The 24,892-nt window shown below is 42.9% G+C and overlaps 1 protein-coding gene across 1 annotated transcript in view; it reads right to left on the reverse strand.

Annotated features, from left to right (window-relative positions):
• ASCC2 (activating signal cointegrator 1 complex subunit 2) overlaps positions 1–15,790 on the reverse strand; it is a 53,492-nt gene extending 37,702 nt beyond the window's left edge. The window contains exons 1-5 of the mRNA XM_089655455.1: positions 15,601–15,790; positions 9,193–9,351; positions 8,775–8,945; positions 6,019–6,148; positions 4,229–4,296 (exon numbers count right to left, since the gene is read on the reverse strand). Coding sequence (XP_089511581.1) covers positions 4,229–4,296; positions 6,019–6,148; positions 8,775–8,945; positions 9,193–9,351; positions 15,601–15,681 — 609 coding nt within the window. The 5' untranslated portion in view covers positions 15,682–15,790. The remainder of the gene's footprint in view (positions 1–4,228; positions 4,297–6,018; positions 6,149–8,774; positions 8,946–9,192; positions 9,352–15,600) is intronic.
• Positions 15,791–24,892: the final 9,102 nt, after the last annotated feature.

Here is a 24,892-nt window from a genome sequence, read left to right on the forward strand (position 1 = left end):
TGTATCTATTTGTATTTCTGACAGTTCTGTGACATTCCCTCCATACAGCGGTTGAAACATTGTATCTATTTGTTTCCATTTATGGAAACAAATAGATACAATGTTTCAACCGCTGTATGGAGGGAATGTCACAGAACTGTCAGAAATAGCGGAGCTCTGCAGATACACTTTTTGCCGGCTTGGAATTCTTCTTATTTTCATCCTACTTCTTCTTCTTCATCCTCATCCTCTTCTTCTTCTTCTGAGGATGAGGATGAAGAAGAAGAAGAAGTAGGATGAAAATAAGAATAATTCCAAACCGGCAAAAAGTGTATCTGCAGAGTTCCTCTATTTCTGACAGTTCTCTGACTTTCACATTTACAGCGGTTGAAACATTGTATCTGTTTCCGAATAAAAACATCTGTATCCTAAATGGAAACAAATAGATACAATGTTTCAACCGCTGTACATGTGAAGGAACGGTCAGAGAACTGTCAGAAATAGCGGAGCTCTCTGCAGGGACACTTTTGCCGGCTGATCGGGAAAAATCCAATTCGTGCACCCGAAGTAGGCTAATATTCGGATTCGACGCGAATCAAATTTTTCCTGAAATTCGAATCGAATTCCACTTCGCCTGGTTCGATTCGCTCATCTCTAGTCATAATGTTTGGAGAAATGGGCAGCCTATTACTGCTGTCGCTAAATAGGCCAGCTGCCTAGATTTAATGGCTTCGATACCTGAATCATTGACTCAGAATCAATAAACAGGTCAGGATTTCTGATTTTCTTAGCTGTATACTTGTTATGGGTAGGGATTCAAATGAACTGAAATAATACAACTAGCAAAATGACCAGGCAATCACCATTTTCAGAGGAATGTCAGCAATGCTAGATGACATTTTTTCTTTCAGTTTAAGTTTCTTTTAATGTTTCAATGTTTTAAAAACCTAGCGTATGTATGTGTGTATGTATGTACGTACATACATACATACATACATACAGTTGTGTCCAAAATTATTCAACCCCCACTGAAATTGAGTGTTTTGGCCAGTTTGACATTGCTTTTGATCATTCAGTCATCTTGCTTACATTTACATTAAAGAGGCACTTGTAGGTCAGACAAATATAACATAACAGTTATAATGAAATAACCACAAATGTCTTTTCTGTGCTCACAGCATTATCAGTTTTATTCAACCCCCAAGTGACATTCAATCTTAGTACTTAGTACAGCATCCTTTTACAGTTATAACAGCTTTTAAACGTGAAGCATAGCTTGACACAAGTGTCTTGCAGCGATCTACGGGTATCTTCGCCCATTCTTCATGGGCAAAGGCCTCCAGTTCAGTCACATTCTTAGGCTTGCGCACTGCAACTGCTTTCTTTAAGTCCCACCAGAGGTTCTCAATCGGATTTAAGTCTGGTGACTGCGATGGCCACTCCAAAATGTTCCAGCCTTTCCTCTGCAACCATGCTCTAGTGGACTTGGAGGTATGCTTGGGATCATTGTCCTGTTGAAAGGTCCAACGTCTCCCAAGCCTCAGGTGTGTGACGGACTGCATCACGTTTCCATCCAATATCTCCTGGTACTGAAGAGAATTCATGGTACCTTGCACACGCTGAAGCTTCCCTGTACCTGCAGAAGCAAAACAGCCCCAAAGCATGATTGACCCTCCACCATGCTTCACAGTAGGCAAGGTGTTCTTTTCATCATAGGCCTTGTTCTTCCTCCTCCAAACATAGCGTTGATCCATGGGCCCAAACAGTTCTAATTTTGTTTCATCAGTCCACAGAACACTATCCCACAACTTTTGTGGTTTGTCCACATGGCTTTTGGCATACTGCAGTCGACTCTTCTTATTCTTTGGAGACAGCAAGGGGGTACGCCTGGGAGTTCTGGCACGGAGGCCTTCATTACGCAGTGTGCGTCTTATTGTCTGGGCTGAAACTTCTGTACCCACATCTGACAAATCTTTTCTCAGTTCCTCAGCAGTCACACGGGGACTTCTCTCCACTCTACGCTTCAGGTAGCGCACAGCAGTCGAAGTCAGCATCTTCTTTCTGCCACGACCAGGTAGCGTTTCAACAGTGCCCTTTGCCTTGAATTTGCGAATGATGCTTCCTAAGGTGTCTCTTGGTATGTTTAACATCTTTGCAATCTTCTTATAGCCATTGCCCTTCCTGTGAAGAGAAATCACCTCTTCTCTTGTCTTCCTGGACCATTCTCTTGCCTTCACCATGTTTGTAACCACACCAGTAAATGTCTAGAAGGAGCTGAGTATCACAGTCATTTTAAAGCTGCCTAATTGGTGCTTATTATGCTTGATTGCTGCTCGGTGACATCCACAGGTGTTTTCAATACCTGATGGAAAGCACCTGTATGAACCTCTGTTCTTCAGAGTGGTAGTCTTTAAGGGGTTGAATAATTGTGGCAATGAAGAAACCACATAAGAACCATTTACTACTGTATTACATAAACAATTGATGTCATTTTAGTTGCATTTGGGTAGTTACAACGTCCTTGTAGGATTTGATTCTGAATACAATTCCAAATGTACACTATAGTCCCTAAACCCCTTTACAGCATTGGGGGTTGAATAATTTTGGACACAACTGTACATACTTAACACATAGGCTCTGCTTCCTGCTTGGTAGTAAAGCACAGGAGCAGTGTAATCTATGTGTCCAGTAACAATTGTTTCTGACATTGAAAGCACCTATTGCTCTCAAGGGTAAATCTTACAATAATGGTTGTCTGAAAGTATGGACTTACAAAGAGGCAACACCCAAGCATGGGACAGATTGTTTAGACACTGAGAATTGCATTGTGGGGTGTGGAAGAAGGTGTCCCTATTCTTGGCACCATACAGTGCCTGCAGCACAGCAGTATCTTTAAAGTGAAACTAGAGTGTTTTTGGGTCAGTTTTATTTCTTAAGTTTTTAAATGTTTTATACTAATCCAATGTCTACAATATCAGTTTTACAAATAAACATTTAAAACATAGTAATGAATTCCCAGAGCACTATGAGTTAGCTAAAGAGACACTCTCTGCCTTAAACCTAATTTTGTATGACTGAAGCTTTGAATGGAGCTGTCCAATAAGGAGGAGTCACTGCGCTGGCTCATTCACTTGTGTGCGTACATTTCAGCTTGACCTGTTGAGGTCAGTAAACACAAAAGGGGTTGATTTACTAAAACTGGAGGAGTGCAAAATCTGACGCAGCTATGCATGGTAGCAAATCAGCTTCTAAATTAAGCTTGTTCAAATTAAGTTTTAACAAAAAAAAAAAAAAAAAAAGACAAAAAACGGAAGCGGATTGGTTTTTATGCACAGCTGCACCAGATTTTGCGTTCTCCAGTTTTAAAAAATCAACACCAATGCGTTTTCACAAAAGGAGCTACAGGTAAACAAGTGAAAACTAGCCTAAAAGGTTACGCTGTTGACTGGATAGAAATGTTCATAATATTCACAAGCAAGATTTCACATCGACCAGGATAAAAAAAGAAAACATTTTTACCATTTTATTTTATAAGGCCTAAATATAATAAATACACCATACAAGGGGCGGACTGACAACTCATGGGGCCCCCCGGCCATAGGGGATCATGGGGCCCCTATGTTCTCACCCACACTCAAAAAAAAAAAAGGTACCAGGGGCATTTTATGGGGCCCCCTACTGACCCGGGACCTCGGTTCCCGAGTCAGTTGCCCGAGTGCTCAAATGGTCAGTCCGCCCCTGCACCATACATTTATTATAGGGTACACAAATTCAAGCATTTAAGAAGTTGTTGTTCTTCATTCAGTTATATTAGCAGTGGTCACAGTCAAACTATTTTCACCAGTTTTGTTTTAGTTTTAGATAGTGTGCAAAAGGTTAGAACTTGCCAGATTTTGTGTGTGACAACTAAGTTGATTCACCCTATTATGGCAAATCCAGAATTTTTAGTTGTCATCAAAAAAAATGGGCAAGTAGAAATATTTCCCAGAGAGGACAACTGCTGTGGTGAAAAATATCTAAGATAATTCAGAGTGATTTCCTCTATATTTCCTGTTGTGCCTCTGAGAAAGGAAGTAGAAGGAAATCTCCCCAACAGGATACAAAGAGCAAAGGCAGATTTTTTTTAAGCATTCCCCACTGTATCCAAAACACACAAAAAAAAAAACTTTTGGGTACAGACACACTTTAACTTCAGAACTAAAGTGTAGATAATTTTTTTCTGGTAAATGACCCACAAAGGTTTTCTTACCTGTAGTAATGTAGGTATGCTGTCATCAAGATCCTGGTAATAGCTTGGCTGCTGCTGGAAAATGTTACCTGTAAATACAAAAGAAAAAAAACTGATGTAAAATGCGGCAATTTCCAACAGAACCCAAAGGAAAACACGATTGTCTGTTGTGCCCACAGCTCCATATTGTTCCAGTTTTGTAAATCAGTCCTTGCAGGAAAGAACATTATTGCATTGTTAAAAAAAAAAAAAATCATATAAGATAGAAAAGCGCACAGACCTGGTGAAGCACAAAAAAAAAAAAAACTTTGCTTGTGATAAAATCAAACATAATTCACTCACATTTTGTATGCTAGAAGAATGCTCTGCACACAACCTGGGTGAGAAGGGGGAAGATGCATCCACCAGGCCTAACATTTTTGTAGTAAGACTGTCCAGTTTTTAGTCTGTTACAGCAGCCGGAGCTCTGCTCTGCCTCTACTCCTACTGCCTGCATTAATGGTTGATATGGCAACGTTTCATGGGTAGGTACCCTTTCTCAAGCCTACCAGCTGTACATTATATACTATAGGGGACAGTGGGGAGTATATTAAAGTGGAACTACACTCCCATCGATTCCAGCTACCTTGTTGCCTGCCTACATGTTCCCCCTGGTCTTCTTCTGGGCACGGGATCTTCAGTCATCTTGACTGGCCCTGCCCAGACATAATATTCTGCAATAAAATTCCTGCTGGTTTGCAAACTTTTATATTTTGTGTCAAGCTTTATTTTAAAGTAATTTTAAATGCATTATAACAAAAAAAAAAAAAAAAAAAAAAAAATGTACAGACAGGTTTATACTTACCCTTCCTCGTGCGATGGAATTGCATGCAGTGACCCTGAACCTCCTCTTCCTAGGCTCCTTCCTCCTCCTCCCTGGCAAAGCCACTTTCTATAGGGGCACTCGTGCGGGCTCACTACTGAGCCCCGCTGCATGACTCTATAGATACAGACAGTGTGACTCGGCCCCACTTCCTGCTCCCTTATTACTGGCTTTGATTGACAGCAGTGGGAGTTAATGGCAAAGCCAGTAAGACCAGAAAGTGAGGGAAGACATGAGCTGCAGATGGGCACAGCACTGGATTGACTGAGGGCTCAGGGGTGAGTAAAGGTGGGGGGGGGGGGAATGAGGGGGCAATACTGATGCCTAAACATTTTTTTTACTTTAATGCAAGAAATGTATTAAAAAAGGTAAAAAAGCTTAAGCTTTGCAACCACGTTAAACCTATTAAATGCTGAGTGGGGTGTCAGAATGAGCCACTGATTGGAGATCACTGCAGCTATCCCAAAACATAGAATACAATTAGAACATATAAAGTAGAAAAATAGACACAGAAAAAAATAAATAAAAAAAAAAACACTGTTTATATGCTTAATATGTGCTGCAACAATGGACTATCTGCATGGTGTGCAGACTAAGCATGGGAGTGTTCCAAGTCTGGAAATTGGACAATCTGCATGCAGAAGTTCTGGCCCTGTGGCTGCATCTTCCCTTCCTCACCCATGCTGTGTACAAAGTGTTCTTCCTGCACAGAAAATGTAACTGCAATACGACTGTTGGATTTTAGCAAGGATAAAAAGTGTTGTTTGCTAAGCCAGGTCTGTGCACTTTTTCTTATCTATGTTTTAAGGTTTTACTGCCAGCTTCAATATGTTCTGGTTGTTGAGGACATCTCTGCTTTGGATAAAGCGGTTGACTTTACCAAAGATGGACTGACTTAGCATGGATATGAGAAGTGACTTTTTACTGCGTTGGCAGTAAGCTTACTTACCAATCATCTTCTGTAGAAGAGAAGAGTTCCCTTTACCAAACAGAATGCATACATCCAAAAGTTTTGGAATGTCGAAAAGATAGTTGTTGTAAATAATCTCAGCGAACACAGAGGGAGTAATATGATGCTCCTGCATGAGATAAAAAGCAAAGACCCTGTTATCACCCACTAAAATTACAAACTATGAAGTTCAGTGCAATTTTTTTCTTAGAGAGTCATGAAACTTAAAACGTTGAGTCGGAGTAGGTGATTTGCATGCAGCAGAATGTACGGGTGGGAGGACTACTGCTGCACTAAGGTCTAGTTCACACTTTTTCAGTAACGGTGCGTTGTGTTATACATGTGTTACCATTGAACTCGTTGTAATAATACGTGCTTTGACGAAGGTACAAAAATGCAGCAAGCAGGATTTTTTTTGCATGAAATAGCAGTGATAACAGCTCAGAAAGAAAATCTGGAGACAGGCCACTTGAAATAAAGAATATTTACTGGTATTTTCTGTAGCAATTCATCCTTTCTTTAACCCCTTTACACATGTGTAGCAGCAAAAAAGGTTGTAAAGGTTTAAGGTTTTTTACCTTCATGCATTCTATGCATAAAAGGCAAAAAAAAAACAATGTACAGCTACCCCCTCAGTCCCACAAATACTTACCTGAGATTGATCCAGTGATGTGCACAAGAGCAGCGGCTCGCCCAGGTCTTTCTTTCCTCACTGGCTGAGACACAGCAGCAGCCGCCATTGACTCCCACTGCTGTCTATCACAGCCAGTAAGGTGGGAGTGAAGTGCAGGACAGAGCCACATTCTGTGCATCTCATAGACACACAGAGGTGGCTCAGCAGTAAGCACGCACGAGTATCCCCAGAGCAAGTAGCTAGAGAGTCCAGAAGAGTCGGTGGAGGACCAGAGAAGAGGATCGGGGTTGCGGTGTGCAAAACCACTGCACAGAGCAGGTAAGTATGACATGTTTGTTATGTTAAAGAAGAAAAAAAAAAAAAAAAAAAGGGAAAAACCTTTTCTGCCCAGGCCAATTTTCAGCTTTCAGCGCTCTCGCACTTTGAACAATGGCGCAGTTGTGCAATGCTGAACACAAACTACATTTTTATTATTTTGTTCACACAACTAGAGCTTTCTTTTGGTGGTATTTAATCACCGTTTTTTTTTGCTACATTAACGAAAAAGTACTGACAATTTTGAAAAAAAAAAAAACGAAAAAAAAAAAACAAGTTTTTCTTTGCTTCTGCTATAACATTTTGCAAATAAATAATTGTTCTTCATAAATTTAAGCCGAGATGTATTCTGCTACATTTCTTTGGTGAAAATAACCCAAATCAGTATTTATTTAGTCTGTAGGAGAGTTACCGAGTCCACAATCTATGGTATATATCTGAAAAATCGATCAGTCCTGAAGTACTGACGGCCAATCTTATTTCATGAGGTCCAAAAATGTCAGAACAGTACAGATATCCCGCAAATGACCCCATTTTGGAAAGTAGATAGTCCCGAGGTCTTTAGTAAGTGGCATGGTGAGTTTTTTTAAGTTGTCATTTTTTGTTATAATTTTTTGGAAATTCACAAATTGTTTCTTTTCTGCAACATACGGTTACCAGTGCAGTAAGAGTATCATCATAACTGGCATGGTGGTAATCAAGGACACTGATTGGTGACAGTACGAAAAAAAATAAAATAATAAATTTAAAATTTGTTTACATTTTTTCACAATTTTTTTTTTAATAACACACTGTGACGAGAGTAGTATAATGTTACCATAGTAACATTGCACTACTCTGGGGAAGCAATCAGTATTTATTTTTTTTTACACATTATGATTGCTTATAGCAAGGAAGTTCACTGTTATAAGCAAGCATTTAAAATGAATGATTTTTATTAATTCAGGTTTTTTTGTAGTGATTAGCTGTGACTGGCCGCAGCTAATCACATGATACAGATGGGCTGTGATTGGCCCAGTCTGTACATGTGATCACTGTGACCAATAAAAGCTAGTGACACAATTGTATACAGTGGATGGCAAGAAGCCATTCATTGCTTACAATTGTCATGTGACCTGCTGTGATTTGTCACAGCGGTCAGATGGTACTGGCAATGGGCTGGTACACAGAACGGTCATAGGCTGTGTCCAAGGGACACAGCGGATGACAGATCTCACCACAGTGTGCCCCGTGGGCACACGTGAGGTGCGATCCGGGAGGATGTCATACGACGCCCACCCGGATCACTGAAAGTCCCGCTTGGCCGTCATTTTGCTATTGGCCAAGAGGAAACTGGTTAAACACCCATATGCTTCACATACGTGTTGCTGGGCGGGATGTTTATGTGCTGGAAGTGCACTCACTGCGAACTACTAGCACAAGGACTGAGCTGTCGAAAACAGCTCTTGGTCCCAACTAAACATCAGTAGCTGGCGAGACTGGCTTCTGATCATGTGATTACAGTGGTCACATGATCACTGATCCTTCCTGCCCCTAGGATAACCACATGCCTACTGTCATATTGTAAAAATATGGTGCTGTTTATAAATGGTACTTCATAAAAATAGCCCTCGGGCAGCTAGTGTGCACACTGATGACTGTGAACCACAATAGCAAGTTCTGACTTTTCTCTAACTAGCTGCATTTTTGTTTCATGTATTGATTTATGGGAGGACTAGGCAACTAGCATTTGAGGAAGCAGGCCATCAAATGGTAGTTTCTATATTTCTAGGAGTACAAACTTTGTTTAAAGGTGACAGAGTTGTACCTTTGATTCTTTGTGTGTTGACATTCGCAGGAAGGTTAGAAAAACATAGTGATGAAGTTTGTTCTGCACCTGCTGTACAGCAGGCGGGAATGGCATACATCGATCATATTTACGGGGAGCATTGCTCAAATACGAGTCCAGACATTTCTGCAAAGATTCATCGAATATCACCTGTAGCAGAAGAAAAAAAAAAAAAAAAACACATCAACAAAAAGAGGCAAAATGAATCAATGTAGAAAATTTGTTAGGGGAGAAAAAAAAAATTAAAAAAGCACACGCTTCAGAAAAAAATCCATGTTAACAGTAGTTATTAGTTAGTTAATAAACCAGAGGCTGAATATTGAGTACAGCTAACAGTCCAGATAGCGAAGACAACAAAGCACACAAAATAAACCACATTCAGCTGATATCTCCTTACCTGGCACCAGAAACGATCGTGTGGCAGTGATAATAACCATTGCAAATCCTTTGTGATAAAATCTGCCCTTTCCAAAAACTCCTCCAGAACAGCAGGACCACATTTGTCAGGTGGTGGAGTATATGTTATAAAGTTCCTGGACTGCACTCTCTTTGGGTCCTGCAGAATTACAAGGACACAGAAAAGTTGACAACTTAGCTTTATAAGTGATAAATAACATGTAACTCCACTTTTGTTGAGGGAAAAAAAAAAAAAAAAGAAAAAAAAGAGCCCCCTCTGGGGGATCAGTGTACATTGCAAAGATTTTAAAGGATAACTCTGCTTTCTTAACAAAACACTAATAAAAACAAATTTAGCACAATCGCTCCAGAAACCATTTTTTTTTATCTTAGTAAAAATGACCATTCCATTCCAATCAGAAGCCATTGTAATTTTCAAAAAAATTCAATGCAATATGACAACCTGGAGGAGTTCTGTACACAGAAGGTGTAGAGAACACCCCCAGAAATAGAATCCCCTGCTTGTGTGACTGACTCACTGATTTTTAGAAGTCTGCACTAAGACAAAAGTAACATTTTAGGCATACTCTCAAGAATAAAAAAAAATTAAAATGCTACTCCATGACTAAATTCTATGACTAAATGACTAAAAATGACTAAATTCCATGCAGATAGCGTCCTGGCTGCCATTCAAACAAAGGACCTCAGTGCTTCAAGGCAGAAGTGGTCACCATTAAACCACTGTGCTGATGTCATGTTCTCTAGGAAACCTGTCAAACAGACAGGAAATGGAAAAAAAGGTTCCCTAACTTTCTGTTCTGAGTGAGGAGAAACCTGTTAAATAGGAACCGAACAAGGCTTTACCCATCCCTATGCTAACGAAAATGGAAAAAAAAAAAACATGCTTTGCTTGGACTTTTACTAGCAGATTACCAGAATTTGTAACGTAGGTTTTATGGGCAGCACAGTGGCTAAATGGTTAGCACTTCCACCTGGCAGCACTAGGTTCATCGGTTCAAATCCCAACCATGGCACTACCTGCCTGGAGTTTGCATGTTCTCCCTGTGCCTGCGTGGGCTTCCTCAGGGTACTCCTGTTTCCTCCCACACTCCAAAGACATGCTGGTAGGTTAATTGGCTCCTGTCTAAATTGTCCCTAGTATGTGTATGTATGAATGTAAGTCAGGGACCTTAGATTGTACACCCACTGAGGGTTAGGGAATGATGTGAATGTACAATATATATGTAAACTGCTGTGTAAAATGACGGCGCTATTTAAGTACCTGAAATAAATAAATGATCTTTATAGAGGGGACAATAGGACTAATAGATAACTCATCAGCACAGCACTGGCAAGGCTGGAGACATCTCTGTTGAGAATAGGATTAATTAGATGATAGATGATGAAATGGAGCTCCTTTTCAGCCTTCAAGAAATGTAACTGAAAGCAGCACAACTGTTGAGATAAGCAGAAAAACTATAGCCTCCAGTCACTAATGAATCTGTCAGGCACATCTGTCATAGTTTCTGGTTTTGAAGCAACCAAATTAATGAAATGGATAAGGCCCCTTTCACAGAGGGTGGACTTCATCAAGCGGATCCACATACACAGCGGGGGATCTGTCCACTGATCCCCACTGAGCAGTCATATCACAGGTCTGTGTCCGCTCCGCTTGTGCAGAGCGGACACAGCCTGCTGTTCTCTATGGGGAGGCCAGATGAAAACAGATTGCCTGTCATCTAATCCAATCTGCTAAATGGATAGTGAACATATTCCCATTCGTCTGACCAGATTGTATCGAATGCAGGCAGGTGTAAACAAACGTCCGTTTACATCTGCCTCCCAATAGAGAACAATGGGTGGTCCAATCGGGTCTGTCTGAAAAACAGACAGGCGGACGTGATCCATCCAGTCATGTAAAAGGGGCCTAAAAAAACAAAACCGAAAATTTTCTGCCGAGATTAGGATCACAAGCTCTTTTGCAATAAAGAAACCATAGAAATGTCAGATTGCCATAGACTTGGATTCATTACTTTTCGTTTGATTTTCTATTGAAAGTGGACAGAAGAATTAGAGTTGCCACCAGACCAGAAACCAATATGGGAATCTTCCAATGGGGTAACTTGTCCCAGACAACTGTCTATAAGGGGATTACCTTCACACTAGAGCGATTTCTGCTCACTACCTGTTGTCTCTACACATGGGAAACAAACACCTGACAGGGGCTTTCACCTTTCCTTACTCACCCCAAACCGCCCGCCCCCCCCCCCCCAAAAAAAAAAATTATACTTCACAGTTCTACTTTAACCACTCAGGTTCACGGGGCATATCATACATGCCCAGGCATTGAAAGGATCAAAATAAGCTCACAGACGGGGAGATTTATGGGGCTGACAGTGTGCCAACCTCAGCCTCCTCCCCGCAAATAACCCAACAATGGCATTAGAATAGAGAGCGGGAGGACACTGAGAAACATCCAATCAGCAATGTGTGAAATCTGAAGCGCTCAGCTATGAGCATTTCTGCATTCAGAACTGTCAGGATCAAAGGTAAATATTGGATCATGCACAGCTCGGGCTTGATCAGCTGGCACCCAGGATAGGCATGGCATTAGAGGTCTAAAGCTTACCAATCACAGAGACAATTTTGTCTGGTTCCTGATAAACTAGCCAAAATTTGATCAGTTGGATGGCCTTGTTGCCACTCTTCCACCTGATCTATCGATTGAATTACCATTGGCCAAACAGTAGCTGCATCCAATCAGTTGCCATTATTTGGGTATTTTGACAGCTGACAGGCTGGCTGTCAAATAACAATAGCTGCAGTGGGAGATTCTTTCATTAACACTGTATGCTGACAGTATAACGAAGAAAAAACTTTTTTTTGTTTTGGATAGAGTGGAAATTGATTAGAATGCCTGCCATGTATTTAAGGGGATCCAACTTATGAAACCCCAAGTCGCATGACATGTGAAATCCCATGTTAGTCAATGAGAGCTGTCTTAATTAGCACTTGTGAAGTTGCTCTGACTTTAGAAAAGGTTCCTGTACTACTTCAAGGCGACTTCTATCCGACTTGCGCCCATAGACTTTAATAGAAGTCGCCTCCAAGTCGAATCCACATCTATATTAATGGGATTTGGATCTGACATTATAGGAAGATTACCCAGGCATTCCCTGAAAGTTGCTTCAAAGTAGTACTCAAGTCGCCTAGCAACATCACACTGCAAGTTGCACGACTTTCAGGTCACAGTAGTGTGAACCGAGACTTAAGTTGAGATCCAGTCAAAATTTAAAAAATAAGTAAAAGTCAGCAGCTACAAAACTATAGCTTCTGACTTTTAAAAACTTTTAAAAACAGCCACTCACCTCGATCTCGCTGTGTCTTCACAAGCCAAAGTGTTCACAGGGGAAGGGGAAACCTGTCAAATACAGGTACCTTCCCCCCACTGATCCCCAAAGGTGCCAATGCTTAATGGGGAGCAGGGCATGAAGCCTTAAAGCAGAACTTTTCATATTCCTAATATGTTCCTGCTGTACATACATCCTTTGCGTTAGATAGCTGGTGATCCTACCAGTCCCCTTGGTTTCCTATTTCAAACTCACCACACTGGGCATGACAGCACATTTATCTCAACGTGGTCAGCTTTCTGGATGTGCTGGGAGCATAGCCTTCCTGTCATCCAATGATCAGATTTGTGCTGACGTGTTCCCCCCACACACACACACACAGCCATTCACTGGGAAGATCAGTGTATGCTGCTTCTTTTCTCCCACCTCCCCAAGCTCATTATGCCGTTGAGAACAGAGGGTATGTGATCACTTATTATACATTTTTTACCCTTTTTATATTATATACACATACACACAGACAAATGTTTTACCTCTCATTTATATTTTCAACTGATAGCATTGCTTTTCAAGGTAAGATTTATTTCAGGTACTCATATAGCACTGTCAATTTAAGCAGCACTTTACATATATAGTGTACATTCACATCAGTCTCTAACCCTCAAGGAGTGTACAATCTAAGGTCCCTAACTTACATTCATACATACACATACTAGGGGCAATTTAGACAGGAGAAAATTAACCTAGAAGCATGTCTTTGGAGTGTAGAAGGAAACCGGAGCACCTGGAGGAAACCCACGCAGGCACAGGGAGAACATGCAAACTCCAGGCAGATGGTGTTGTGGGTGGGATTCAAACCAACGACCCTAGTACTGCCAGGCAGAACTGCTAACCATTTAGCGACTGTGCTGCCCATTGCTTTTCATATACTTTAATGCCCCCATTAGGAAGATTCGCCCTATTTGTCCTGTTTATGACCGAGAGTGAAAGAAAATCCCAAATTTTGGGTTGTCATTAGAACAGGAATACAGGGGAAATCTTCCAATGGGGACATATGTCCTAGTGACAGCCAACAATTAAATCGCACTTCCTGTTTTGGCTATGGGACAGGAAGTAAAGGGAAATCTCCCTAAATGGGACACAGATGGCAAAAAAAGGTTATAATTCTCCCTTAGGCCCCTTTCACACTGACCGTACGCTTGGGTCCACCTGTTCGTTTTTCAGGGGGACCTGATCGGACTTTCCACAGCTCTCTATGGAGTGGCGGATGTCAGTGGACATATGTCTGCTGACACTTGTCAGCATCTGATCCGATCCTGTACATTATAAACAGATGGACAGGGATCTGTTCATCTGTCCAGCGGATCCACCTGTTAAGTTTTTCAGGGAGACCTGATCAGACTTTCCATAGCTCTCTATGGAGTGGTGGGTGTCAGCGGACATGTGTTTGCTGACTCCTGCCAGTATCTGATCCGATCCTGTACGCTATAAACAGATAAGACAGGGATCCGTTCACCATCTGTCCGGTGGCTCTGCCTGTCAGTTTTTCAGGGAGACCTGATCAGACCATCCACAGCTCTCTATGGAGTGGCGGGTGTCAGCGGACATGTATCTGTTGACACCCGTCGGCATCCGATCCTGTACACTATAAATAGATGGGGATCTGTTCACCATCCATCCGGCGGATCTGCCGGTTAGTTTTTCAGGGCGACCTGATTGGACTTTCCATAGCTCTCTATGGAGTGGCGGGTGTCAGCGGACATGTGTCTACAGACACCTGCTAGCATCTGATCCTGTACGCTATAAACAGACGGCTAGGGATAGGTTATAATTCTCCCTTAGTCCCCTTTCACACTGATGGTCCGTTTGGGTCCGCCTGTTAGTTCTTCAGGGGGACCTCATCAGACCTTCCACAGATCTCTATGGAGTGGCGGGTGTCAGCGGACATGTATCTGCTGGCACCCACCTGCATCCGATCCTGTACATTATAAATAGATGGGGATCTGTTCACCATCCATCCAGCGGATCTGCTGGTTAGTTTTTCAGGGCGACCTGATCAGACTTTCCATAGCTCTTTATGGAGTGGCGGGTGTCATCGGACATGTGTCTACAGACACCCGCCGGCATCTGATCCTGTACATTATAAATAGATGGGGATCTGTTCACCATCCATCCGGCGCATCTGCCGGTTAGTTTTTCAGGGCGACCTGATCAGACTTTCCATAGCTCTTTATGGAGTGGCGGGTGTCAGCGGATATGTGTCTACAGACACCTGCCAGCATCTGATCCTGTACACTATAAACAGACGGCTAGGGATAGGTTATAATTTTCCCTTAGGCCCCTTTCACATCGATGGTCCGTTTGGGTCCGCCTCTTAGTTCTTCAGGGGAACCTCATCAGACCTTCCACAGATCTCTATGGAGTGGCGGGTCATGTATCCGCTGACACCCGCCAGTATCTGATCCGATCCTGTACACTATAAAAAGATGGATAGGAACCCGCTCCCCATCTGGCTGGCTGATTGGATGACAGTCGGGTGGAAACAGAAAGGTGGTCCGTTCCCATAGAAAACAGCAGCAGAGAAGACACAAACCTGCCATCCGTTCGCTCAGCACTTTAGCTCTAATTTAAAAAAAAAAAAGAAAGAAAATATCAGTGTATGACTAGCTTAGCCCCCTGATGCCCCCATAAAGAGTACCTGTCACCTGGCTATCTGCTCTGGAGGTGACTTGGAGCAATGAGATGTCATCAGCTGGTCACATGGTGACAATGTACTCATCTCTATATAAATAGCAGTCTGATGACAGGTAGCCAGCATTACAGCACTGGTTCTACCAGGCCATCATCAGCATAGGTGCTTCCTTGTGTCCTCATACCTCTCTGCTTACATCCCATAGACATGCTGACTACATTGGTCATAGTTTCAAATTCCAACCCGAATTAGAAAGGCGGTCTAGTGTCATAGCCGGAGCAGAGTCCAGTCACCAGGCATGGCTTCCTCATCAGCTCTCATCACCTTGTAATAAACATAGCGATGTGTCATACAGAAGAGATCTCACCAGGGCGCTGATGGAGCGTTGCCTTCCGCTCCCCGGATCCTTCTGGGTGACCTGGATCTGGTCCAATGGCAGGCTCGGCATGCTGGAGACAGAGAACGGAGAGGGACCGGTGTCACGTGACAAGGAGTCCGAGCTCAGCACTGTCACCACTTCGTGTACTGCCCTCCTCAAATTACCGGACTGACCAGGAGCCAGCCATTCCTCACTAGGAGGATACACAGAGCTTGTCTTTCCGTCCTCACACACGCCATTTAAGTGTAGCCAATGTTCCCAGGAACAATGGCTGCCATATGAATGAGGCTATGTATAAATAAACATGTTATTACTGTGGAACTAGGCGATTCAAACCAGACAGCTGAGTCTAGGTACCATCCTGTGTTGTTTGAAATATTTAAGTGGAATAAGGCTTGGTTCACATTGCTGCGATTTCATATGCGACTTAAAGTGGAACTTCACTGTCAACCGACATGGCCTATTTTTAATCCTTATGCTGCGATCAGTAGTAAATAGATAGGAAAGTACCTACCTCTGTGACTAAGCCCCTAGTGGGTGGAGCAAAATGCATCAGAGGGCGTAGCTAGGGTTGCCACCTCATCCCTTTAAAATTGAACAAATATTAAAGCGGAGTTCCACCTGAAAAAACAATAAAAAGCAGCTTCAGAAACTATCTGCTGACTTTTAAAATACAGACACTTACCTGTTCCTCGGTCCAGCGGTGTCCTCACCACCGCTGGTTACACTGGTTGTCTTCTCTCCCCGGTGCCGGCATCTTCACTGTGGCACCCGGGTGTGGCGGCTTGCACGAGAAGCGCTGCGCTTTGTGAACGACCCCGCAGTCTGCTGGAACCTGTCACATGTCCCACAAGACTACGGGGAGGGGGAGGACAACTTCCGCTTCCAATCGCCTAAGTGGAGAATCTTCCAGCGGAAGTGGGAGCGGGTACCTGTCAAATTCGGGTACCCGCTCCCCAAAGGTGCCAATCCTTAATGGGGTGTGGGGGACAAAGCATTGAAGCGGAACTTCCCCTTTTGGGTGGAGCTCTGCTTTAAACACAGAGGTTCTGAGGCTAATTTATTGCAGATAAGGCACTAAGTGAGTTTAATTACCACCTTAATCAGCCACAGAACCTGTGTAAATAATAATGTGTTCTGTTTTAAAGGGATGAGGTGGCAACCCTAGTTCTGGTTGATTAAGGTGGTAAATAAACTCACGTACAGGGGCGGACTGACCATTTGGAAACTCGGGCACTGCCTGAGGGCCCAGGGTCAGTAGGGGGCCCCATGAGATGCTCCTGGTACCTTTTTCATAGGCTTTTTTGAGTTTGGGCAAGGACACAGGAGCCCCATGATCCCCTATTGCCCGGGGGCCCCATGAGTTGTCAGTCCGCCCCTGCTCACATAGGTGTCCTTTTATGAAAAAGAGATCAGCGGCGATCCTGAGGATCATTGCTGATCTCCTATCATTAGTGGTTTAGGAAACAGAGATGATGAGCGAAGAACATGTTCTCCACTGATCATCTCAGCACACAGATGGCCAGTGTATGAATGAGTGATGTCAGCCCTTTACTGGCGATCTGTGTTCTCCCTCCAGATTCTCCAGCCCAGAGCTGGAGAATCGGAGGAACCGCAAACTAAGCAGCGGTAATTTATCACTGCTTAGTAAACGGTGTTTGATCTCTTACTGTAATCTCATGAAATTATAGTAACAGCAGCCATTTTCCAGTGTTCAACGTGTTTGTAGATCACTTCTCCCTTCATTCGGAGAACTGATCTACACCGCTTCATAAAAAGGCGTTCAGTGGAGAACTCTCTCCTCTGAGAATGCCAGATAACTGAGCAGCGGTCATTTACCGCTGCATGATACAAGGACACCTTAGTGCCTTTTTTGCATTAAATTATCATCAAAACCTGTGTAATTATCCACTTGCCCTCCTGAGGATTTACCCCCCTTCCTGACCAGGCCATTTTTTGCATTACGGCACTGCGTTATTTTAACTGACAATTGCGCGGTCATGCAACACTGCAATCAAATGAAATTTACGGCCTTTTTTTCCCATGAATAGAGCTTTCTGTCTGTGGTAATTGAACACCTGTGCATCTTTAAATTTTTGCTCTATTAAAAAAAATCCAACACTTTTGAGAAAAAAAGCTATATTTCTACTTTTTGCTATTAAACATATGCAGTAAAAAATTCAAAAAAATTAAATTTCGTCATAAATTTAGGCCAAAATGTATCCTGCTACATGTCTTTACTAAAAAAAAATCCCAATACGTGTAAATTAATTAGTTTACGTGAACGTCATAGCATCTACGAATGGTGGTATATATACTGGAAATGTTTTATTTATATACTAGTAATGGCGCGATCAGTGACCTATAGCGGGACTACGGGACTGCAGAAGGCATTCTTACACTGAAGGGAACTGACTGACTGCCACTGACATCCCCAGTGACACTAATACCGTGATCAGTGCTAATAAAAAGCACTGACACTGTACTAATGACACTGGGCTGGAAGAGGTTAACATCTGGGGAAAGGGTTTACTGTGTGCTGTGTGTTTTTCACATTATGTGCTGAGTGTGTTTTACTACGGAGACATCCTGTGCAGAGAAATACAAAGCAGTATGTCCTTGCTGACAGGAGAGAGACCTGTGTTGTTTACACACAGGTCTCTCCCCTGTCAGCTTTCCCAGATGATCACTGATTGCCAGCAGAGAATTGCCAACCAGGACCCATTGATTGACATCTCTAGCCACCAAAAGTGAAAAAAGGGCGCCCCCTACCCGGAAATGCAAATCACGTATATATGCGTGATTTTGCGCAGCTCTGCCGCCCTGTAGCAATACTTCTACTATAGTGCGGCAGGCAAGCAGTTAATATGTGCTTTAAAGGGATGAGGTGGCAACCCAAGGCTTGCCCAGTACGTTGGCTGAGGCCATTCCTCAACATTGGACGCCTGGTGTCGGTTGAGCAGCATCCATCTCTTCAATTGTTTTGGCTGACACTGGAATCTCTCAGACTCATGCTGGTTTGCCACGATTTACCACGTTTCGCCACGTTTTTAAGCGTTAGAGCATTTTTACAGCTAAAAAACTCCTTTAGAAACCCATTAGTCCTGGCGTTTTTTTCCAGCCAAAAAACGTCCCTGCCAAAAAACATTGATTACAGTCTATGTGTGCATGGACACATAGGATAACATGCTGGGGAGTTTGCTGGCTGTAGAAAAAAAATGTCAAAAACCAAAAACAGCAGCTGTACAAACGTCTAGTGTGCATGAAGACTAAAGAATATGTAAAACCCATTATTTCTTATTCCTGATATGTGCCTGCTGTACTTGTATGAAAAAGTATCCTGTTCTCTTTGTATTGCTTCATTTGTTTGAAATCCCTGGTGTTCCTGCCAGTCCCTCTGTATTGCTATTAAAAACTGACCACACTAGGCATGCCGGCATATTTTCCCCAGCATGGTCAGTTTTCTGCTTATGCTGGGAGAACAGCCTGCCTTTCCTCTAATGATCAGACTTGTGCTGACACACCCCCTTGCACAGTCATTTGTTGGGAAGATCAGTATACTGCTGTTTCTCCACTCCCACCTATATATAAATATATAATACACACACACACAAATGTATCAATTCTATTTTAACCATAAGGCTAGTACTGGGTCCAGCATCCTCATACACAAAGTGCTGACAAGAGGATGAGGGGCAGGACCCCAGTTTAGCAGTGCATAGGTCCTATCACAAGGCACATAAATTGCTGAAGCTATAGGAACATTAGTTATCTTTGATGCCTGCAAAAGCCAGAAAGTCTCCCAGGCGAAGGGAGGCAATGAAAATATTGTATTTTTTTATGGAAAACTTGCATCTGAACCCCTTGTCCTCCCGTAGTGCACCTTGTGTATTATGATGCTGGACTCAATACTAGGCTTATTGCCTTCCTGAAACATTCTCATGGTGGGATCCTTAGATAATTCCCTGTTGAGGGAACAATTGGCACAGGCTCTATCGAGCAACCTTACATGATCCTCCTGATATTCCAAGAATTTGGATGGGTCCAGAACCTTCAGAGATCATCACTGAAATTGACTACCACATGTATGCTGCCATGCTGGCACTAAGAAAAGCAATTTTTGGTAAATATGAACTAACCCTTTAAAGGAGAACTCCAGGATAGGCAACAAAATCACCCATTCGTACACCCCCTACACAAAACACTACTAGACAGTTCATAACATTTTGAAAAACCTTACCATTTTTGAGGAAAGTCTAATTGAATTTTCATGACCTCATCTCTGTAATTCAAAAGATAACATCATCTTCTCTGCCAAGGAGGAGGTGTAACAGCAGGAATTACATCATATCTTCTTCTCTCTCTCTGCAGTAAATGGAAACTACTCTTCCCATCAACCACAGGGAATTGTAGTGAATACTGGTACACTAGGCCTGTACATGTTGAATGTGTCTGAAAGTCTCAGTCCATCCACCACTGCAAGTGGGGCTCAATTACATCACTGCTTCCTGGAGGAAGAACTACAGAAGGGATGTGCCAAGACCAGTGGCTGGGGGAATAGGAGACATAGCAGCCACCGATCTTACAAACAGGAAACAAAAGAGAATTAACTGTATGATTTGATAATGAATAGGCTTTTTCAGAGCAACTACTGAGTGAACCAGAAGATGGGTGACATATTTAGGGAAGATAGGAAATCAGCGACAAGGACAAATGAAGAAGTTTTTGCACTGAGGTCTGCTTTAAACTTGAACTCCAGCTAATACATTATATGCAGTTACAGCAAAAGTTTTTTCTTCCTTTTGGGATAAAGATTTTACATATATGAATAAAAGCTGACCATTGTAAGCCCCCTCCTTTCAGTGTTAAATTGTTTGTCTCAACCCTCTAACTGCAACTTATGCTGGACAGCGTGATCTGTTAAAGGAAGTAAAAAAAAATAACAGATTTACTGGCCGAATCACCAAGTGAAAATAAACTAAAATAAGCTGCAAAAAAAGAAAACTAATGCAGACATCACATTTAAGGATTAGAAAACTGCAATATGATTTTTTTTTTTTTTTTTGCTTTAAATCCCAGGATATTCCTGTTTCCTTCTCTCCTCTGAGGGTTTATGAAAAGCATGGGACACTGCAGGGTCAGACACTACTGAATCTTTTTGATCAGAAAAGGCTGATTTAATTTTTGTTCACTAGGATACCTATCATTCCCCCTACCATCAACTTGCGTTTAATATTGTCGAAATGGTCCTAGACATAGGTGCCAGTCCTGGACACCTACTTGCAATTCGCATTTACTATTTCCAAACTGTGGGAGACTGCCAACACATTAGATTGGACATCTAGAACTTCATGATTTCCTGAGACTGCTACCCTGCTACAGGAATATAGTTGTTTTATTCTTTATATACTGTACATTTACCTATATGTCAGACCCAGACTTGTGACCCAATTGGGAGTATGGATTACAAACTATCAGAAGTTATTTGCATTGTTATAGTGATAAATGTTATATGACATAGTGGGGGTAATTTACTAAAACTGCATGGTGTAAAATTTGGTACACCTCTGCATAGAAACCAATCCACTTCCAGGTTTTATTATCCAAGCTTAAAGCGGAGTTTTGGTGAAAATAAAGTCAGCAGCTACAAAAAACAGACACTTGCTCAAGTATCGCTGTGCTTTGTGAATGGTCCCGTAGTCTTCTGGGACCTGTCACATGTCCCTGAAGACTAAAGGGGGGGGAGGACAACTTCTGCTTCTGATTGCCTAGGCGATCACAGCGGAAGTGGGCATGGGTACCTGTCAATTTTGGGTACCCGCTCCCCAAAGGTACCAATCCTTAACGGGAAGCAGGGGACCAGTCCTTAAAGCGGAATTTCCCCTTTTGGGTGGAGCTCTGCTTTAACTGAACAACCTGAAGTTAAAAGCTGATTGGCTAACATGCACAGCTGCACCAGATTCTCAGTGTACCAATTTTAGCAAATCCTCCCCAGAAGGCTTTACTGTAATCCATGTTGCCTGGAGGCAGGAAATTGTTTCTTGGGTTGTGCTTTGTTAAAGTGTTACTAAACCCACAACAGTAAAATCAGTCTGTATAAGTAGAGTAATATAGCTAATGCCCTGGTTGCCAGAGATTCTGAGGTGTGTATAAGGGGGTAAACACAGTATGAAGAGGGATTGGGGGCATCTTCCTCTCTAGGATAGACCATCTGTTAGGATGAGTGCCCCCTAGTAGTACAGGAATGAGCACCGTCCTTCTAAGCTCCGCACATGCACAGCTCTATCAGGAAGTGCCTAAACAAAGAACCTTCATGGCAGGATTGACAGGTATTCTTTTAGAACCCATTCACACCACTGTGCTGAAGTTGCACCCGAATGCACATGTCTTATAACACACTGTATGGCACACTTGCATATGAAAATGCTGCAGGTATGATTTTAGGTCTGTTGTAGTATGTTAGGCAGCCCATTCAAATAGCTGAACTGGTTGAACTGGATGGACTTTTGTCTTTATTCAGCCAGACTAACTTTGTAACTATGCAACCTTAATGCAATGCACAGTAACACCCAACATAAAGCGTGTACATTAAATGCACCGCAGTGGAGCTAGCTGCTGTAAAAGTGATTCTAAATTAAAGCTGCAGAATTAAAATTATTGAAACTTATTTTTCGCTTTTCACAGATGAGAGCAGGTTCACCCTGAGCATATGTGATAGGCGTGAAAGGATCTGGAGAAGCCGTGGAGAACATTATGCTGCCTGTAACATCATTCAGCATGACCATTTTGGTGGTGGGTCAGTGATGGTCTGGGGAGGCATATCCATGGAGAGACACACAGACCTCTACAGGCTAGACACTGGCACCCTGACTGCCATTAGATATCAGGATGAAACCCTTGGACCAGGGGCGGACTGACAACTCATTGGGCCCCCGGGCAATAGGGGATCATGGGGCCCCTGTGTCCTCGCGCACACTCGCGTACCAGGGGCATCTCATGGGGCCCTCTACTGACCCCGGGCCCTCGGGCAGTGCCCGAATGCTCAAATGGTCAGTCCGCCCCTGCCTTGGACCCATTATCAGACCCTACGCTGGTGCAGTGGGTCCTGGGTTCTTCCTGGTGCACGACAATGCCCGGCCTCATGTGGTGAGAGTATGCAGGCAGTTCCTGGAGGATGAAGGAATTGATACTATTGAATGGCTCCCACGCTCGCTTGACCTAAATTCAATAGAACACCTCTGGGATATCATGTTTTGGTCCATCTGACACCCTCAGGTTGCACCTCAGACTGTCCAGGAGCTCAGTGATGACCTGGTCCAGATCTGGGAGGAAATACCCCAGGACACCATCCATCGTCTCATTAGGAGCATGCCCCGACGTTGTCAGGCATTCATACAAGTACATGGGAGCCATACAAACTACTGAGTACCATTTTGAGTTGCTGCAATGAAATTTCAGCCTGCTGCATAATTTTTTCACTTTGCTTTTCAGGTTCTTTGAATTCAGTCCTCTGTAGGTTGATAATTTTAATTTCCATCAAACAATGAAGCATCCTTACCAGGGGTGGACTGACCATTTGGAAACTCGGGCACTGCCCGAGGGCCCAGGGTCAGTAGGGGGCCCCATGAGATTCCCCTGGTACATTTTTCATAGGCTTTTTTGAGTTTGGGCAAGGACACAGGGGCCCCATGATCCCCTATTGCCCGGGGGCCCCATGAGTTGTCAGTCCGCCCCTGATCCTTACATTCCATCACATTAGCCAGTCCATATCAGTATAGATACCCAGGATGATATTTTTCCCCATTGAGATCTGATGTGTTTTCAAAGTGTTTCTTTAATTTATTTGAGTAGTATAATGTATAGTGTGCTTCAATGAAATCAGATCTTTCTGGTATGTTGGCTGACAGTTCTGTGCAGTGCTACACCATCCTGGTTGGGGGTGTCTCCTTTGCCAATCCAACTGCAAGAGAGACACCTGTGCATTTGCACTCTCAGCCAGGGCTGGATGCATCCATTGACTCACACAGCATGACACAGCCCTGCTCCATCCTTCCAGCTCATGACAGACAGTTTCACAAGCTAATTGCTTGCCTACTCTCACCTCTGCTCTGCAACCAGGAAATTCAGGGAGGAATGCTGCTGATCTTGCTATTACACTGATCTTGGAGAATCTGGTGCACTGGAGTACCCAGGATGGACACTCCAACCTAAATGTTGGGCGCAAGAACTGACACTTTCAGTGCTGTGTCCCAGTGGAATTCTAAAGGATGTTTACTACACCTCTTGTGACTTCCCCTGATTATATTAGTTAAATGCAATACCACAGAATGCTGTTAGAGTCTGCAAACATGCTACAGAAGATAATCAGAGACTGTGAACACTCTGCAGGAGTTGTAGTCAAGGGACGTACTGTAGAAGAAACATCACACGAGACTGCTAGAAATCACTGCTATTACATCCCCTTAAAACCTAATTTTAGCTAATATTTCTTTAAATGAACACAAGAAACAGTACCTACCGCTGTTCTGGTGGCTATTGTCTTTGTTAAAATCTTTATTAGTCTGCACCCCCCCCCCCCCCCACACACACACACACACACACACAGACACCCACAGAGGCAATCTTCAGTGCCATGGGGATTAAAGTGTTACTAAACCCACAACAGTAAAATCAGTCTGTATATGCAGTAAAGCATGCTTGTTATACTCACTGTGGAACCAAAGGGGTTAATCCTCTACATTGTGTAAAAAGGCTGTTTGATCCTTTCTTCTCTGCCCCTCCACTTGTTGAAATTAACACCTGATACAGACCGAATCTGTAGTAACATGCACATGCTCAGTTTGGTGTGTATTGTTAGAGAGGTTTTATTTTTTCTTGGGAGAGTGCATGTGATCAGCACAGGGCCAATCAGCAATGACGAGACCGAGGTCAGAGGTTTCACATCCTCCTAGAGCATAAAAAAAACTCCTCCTACAAGCCTTAACCAGTGCCCTGCTGAAGTCACAAGACTGCTCTAACTACTGCTGAGAAAAGGTATTTAGCAGTTTCTGTTTACTAAAATAATTGCATTTCCATGTTGTGCGTACTGTGGGAGACCAGATATAGTGAATGCAGGGTCCTGGGTTTAGTATCACTTTAATATAGCAGCTGGACATGTCATAGGCACTTGTCAAGAACTGTGACTATGCCCACCATTTCTGCCCCCCCTCCGGAAAAGCGCTCTATGAATGAAGGAGGAGGACCTTTCATTCATCTGCCCCTCCTCCATTCATAAAGTACT

The sequence above is a fragment of the Staurois parvus genome, unplaced genomic scaffold (genome assembly GCF_062004578.1).
Source record: "Staurois parvus isolate SC_StPar_1 unplaced genomic scaffold, SC_StPar_1.0 ptg000840l, whole genome shotgun sequence".
Taxonomy (NCBI): Eukaryota; Metazoa; Chordata; class Amphibia; order Anura; family Ranidae; genus Staurois; species Staurois parvus.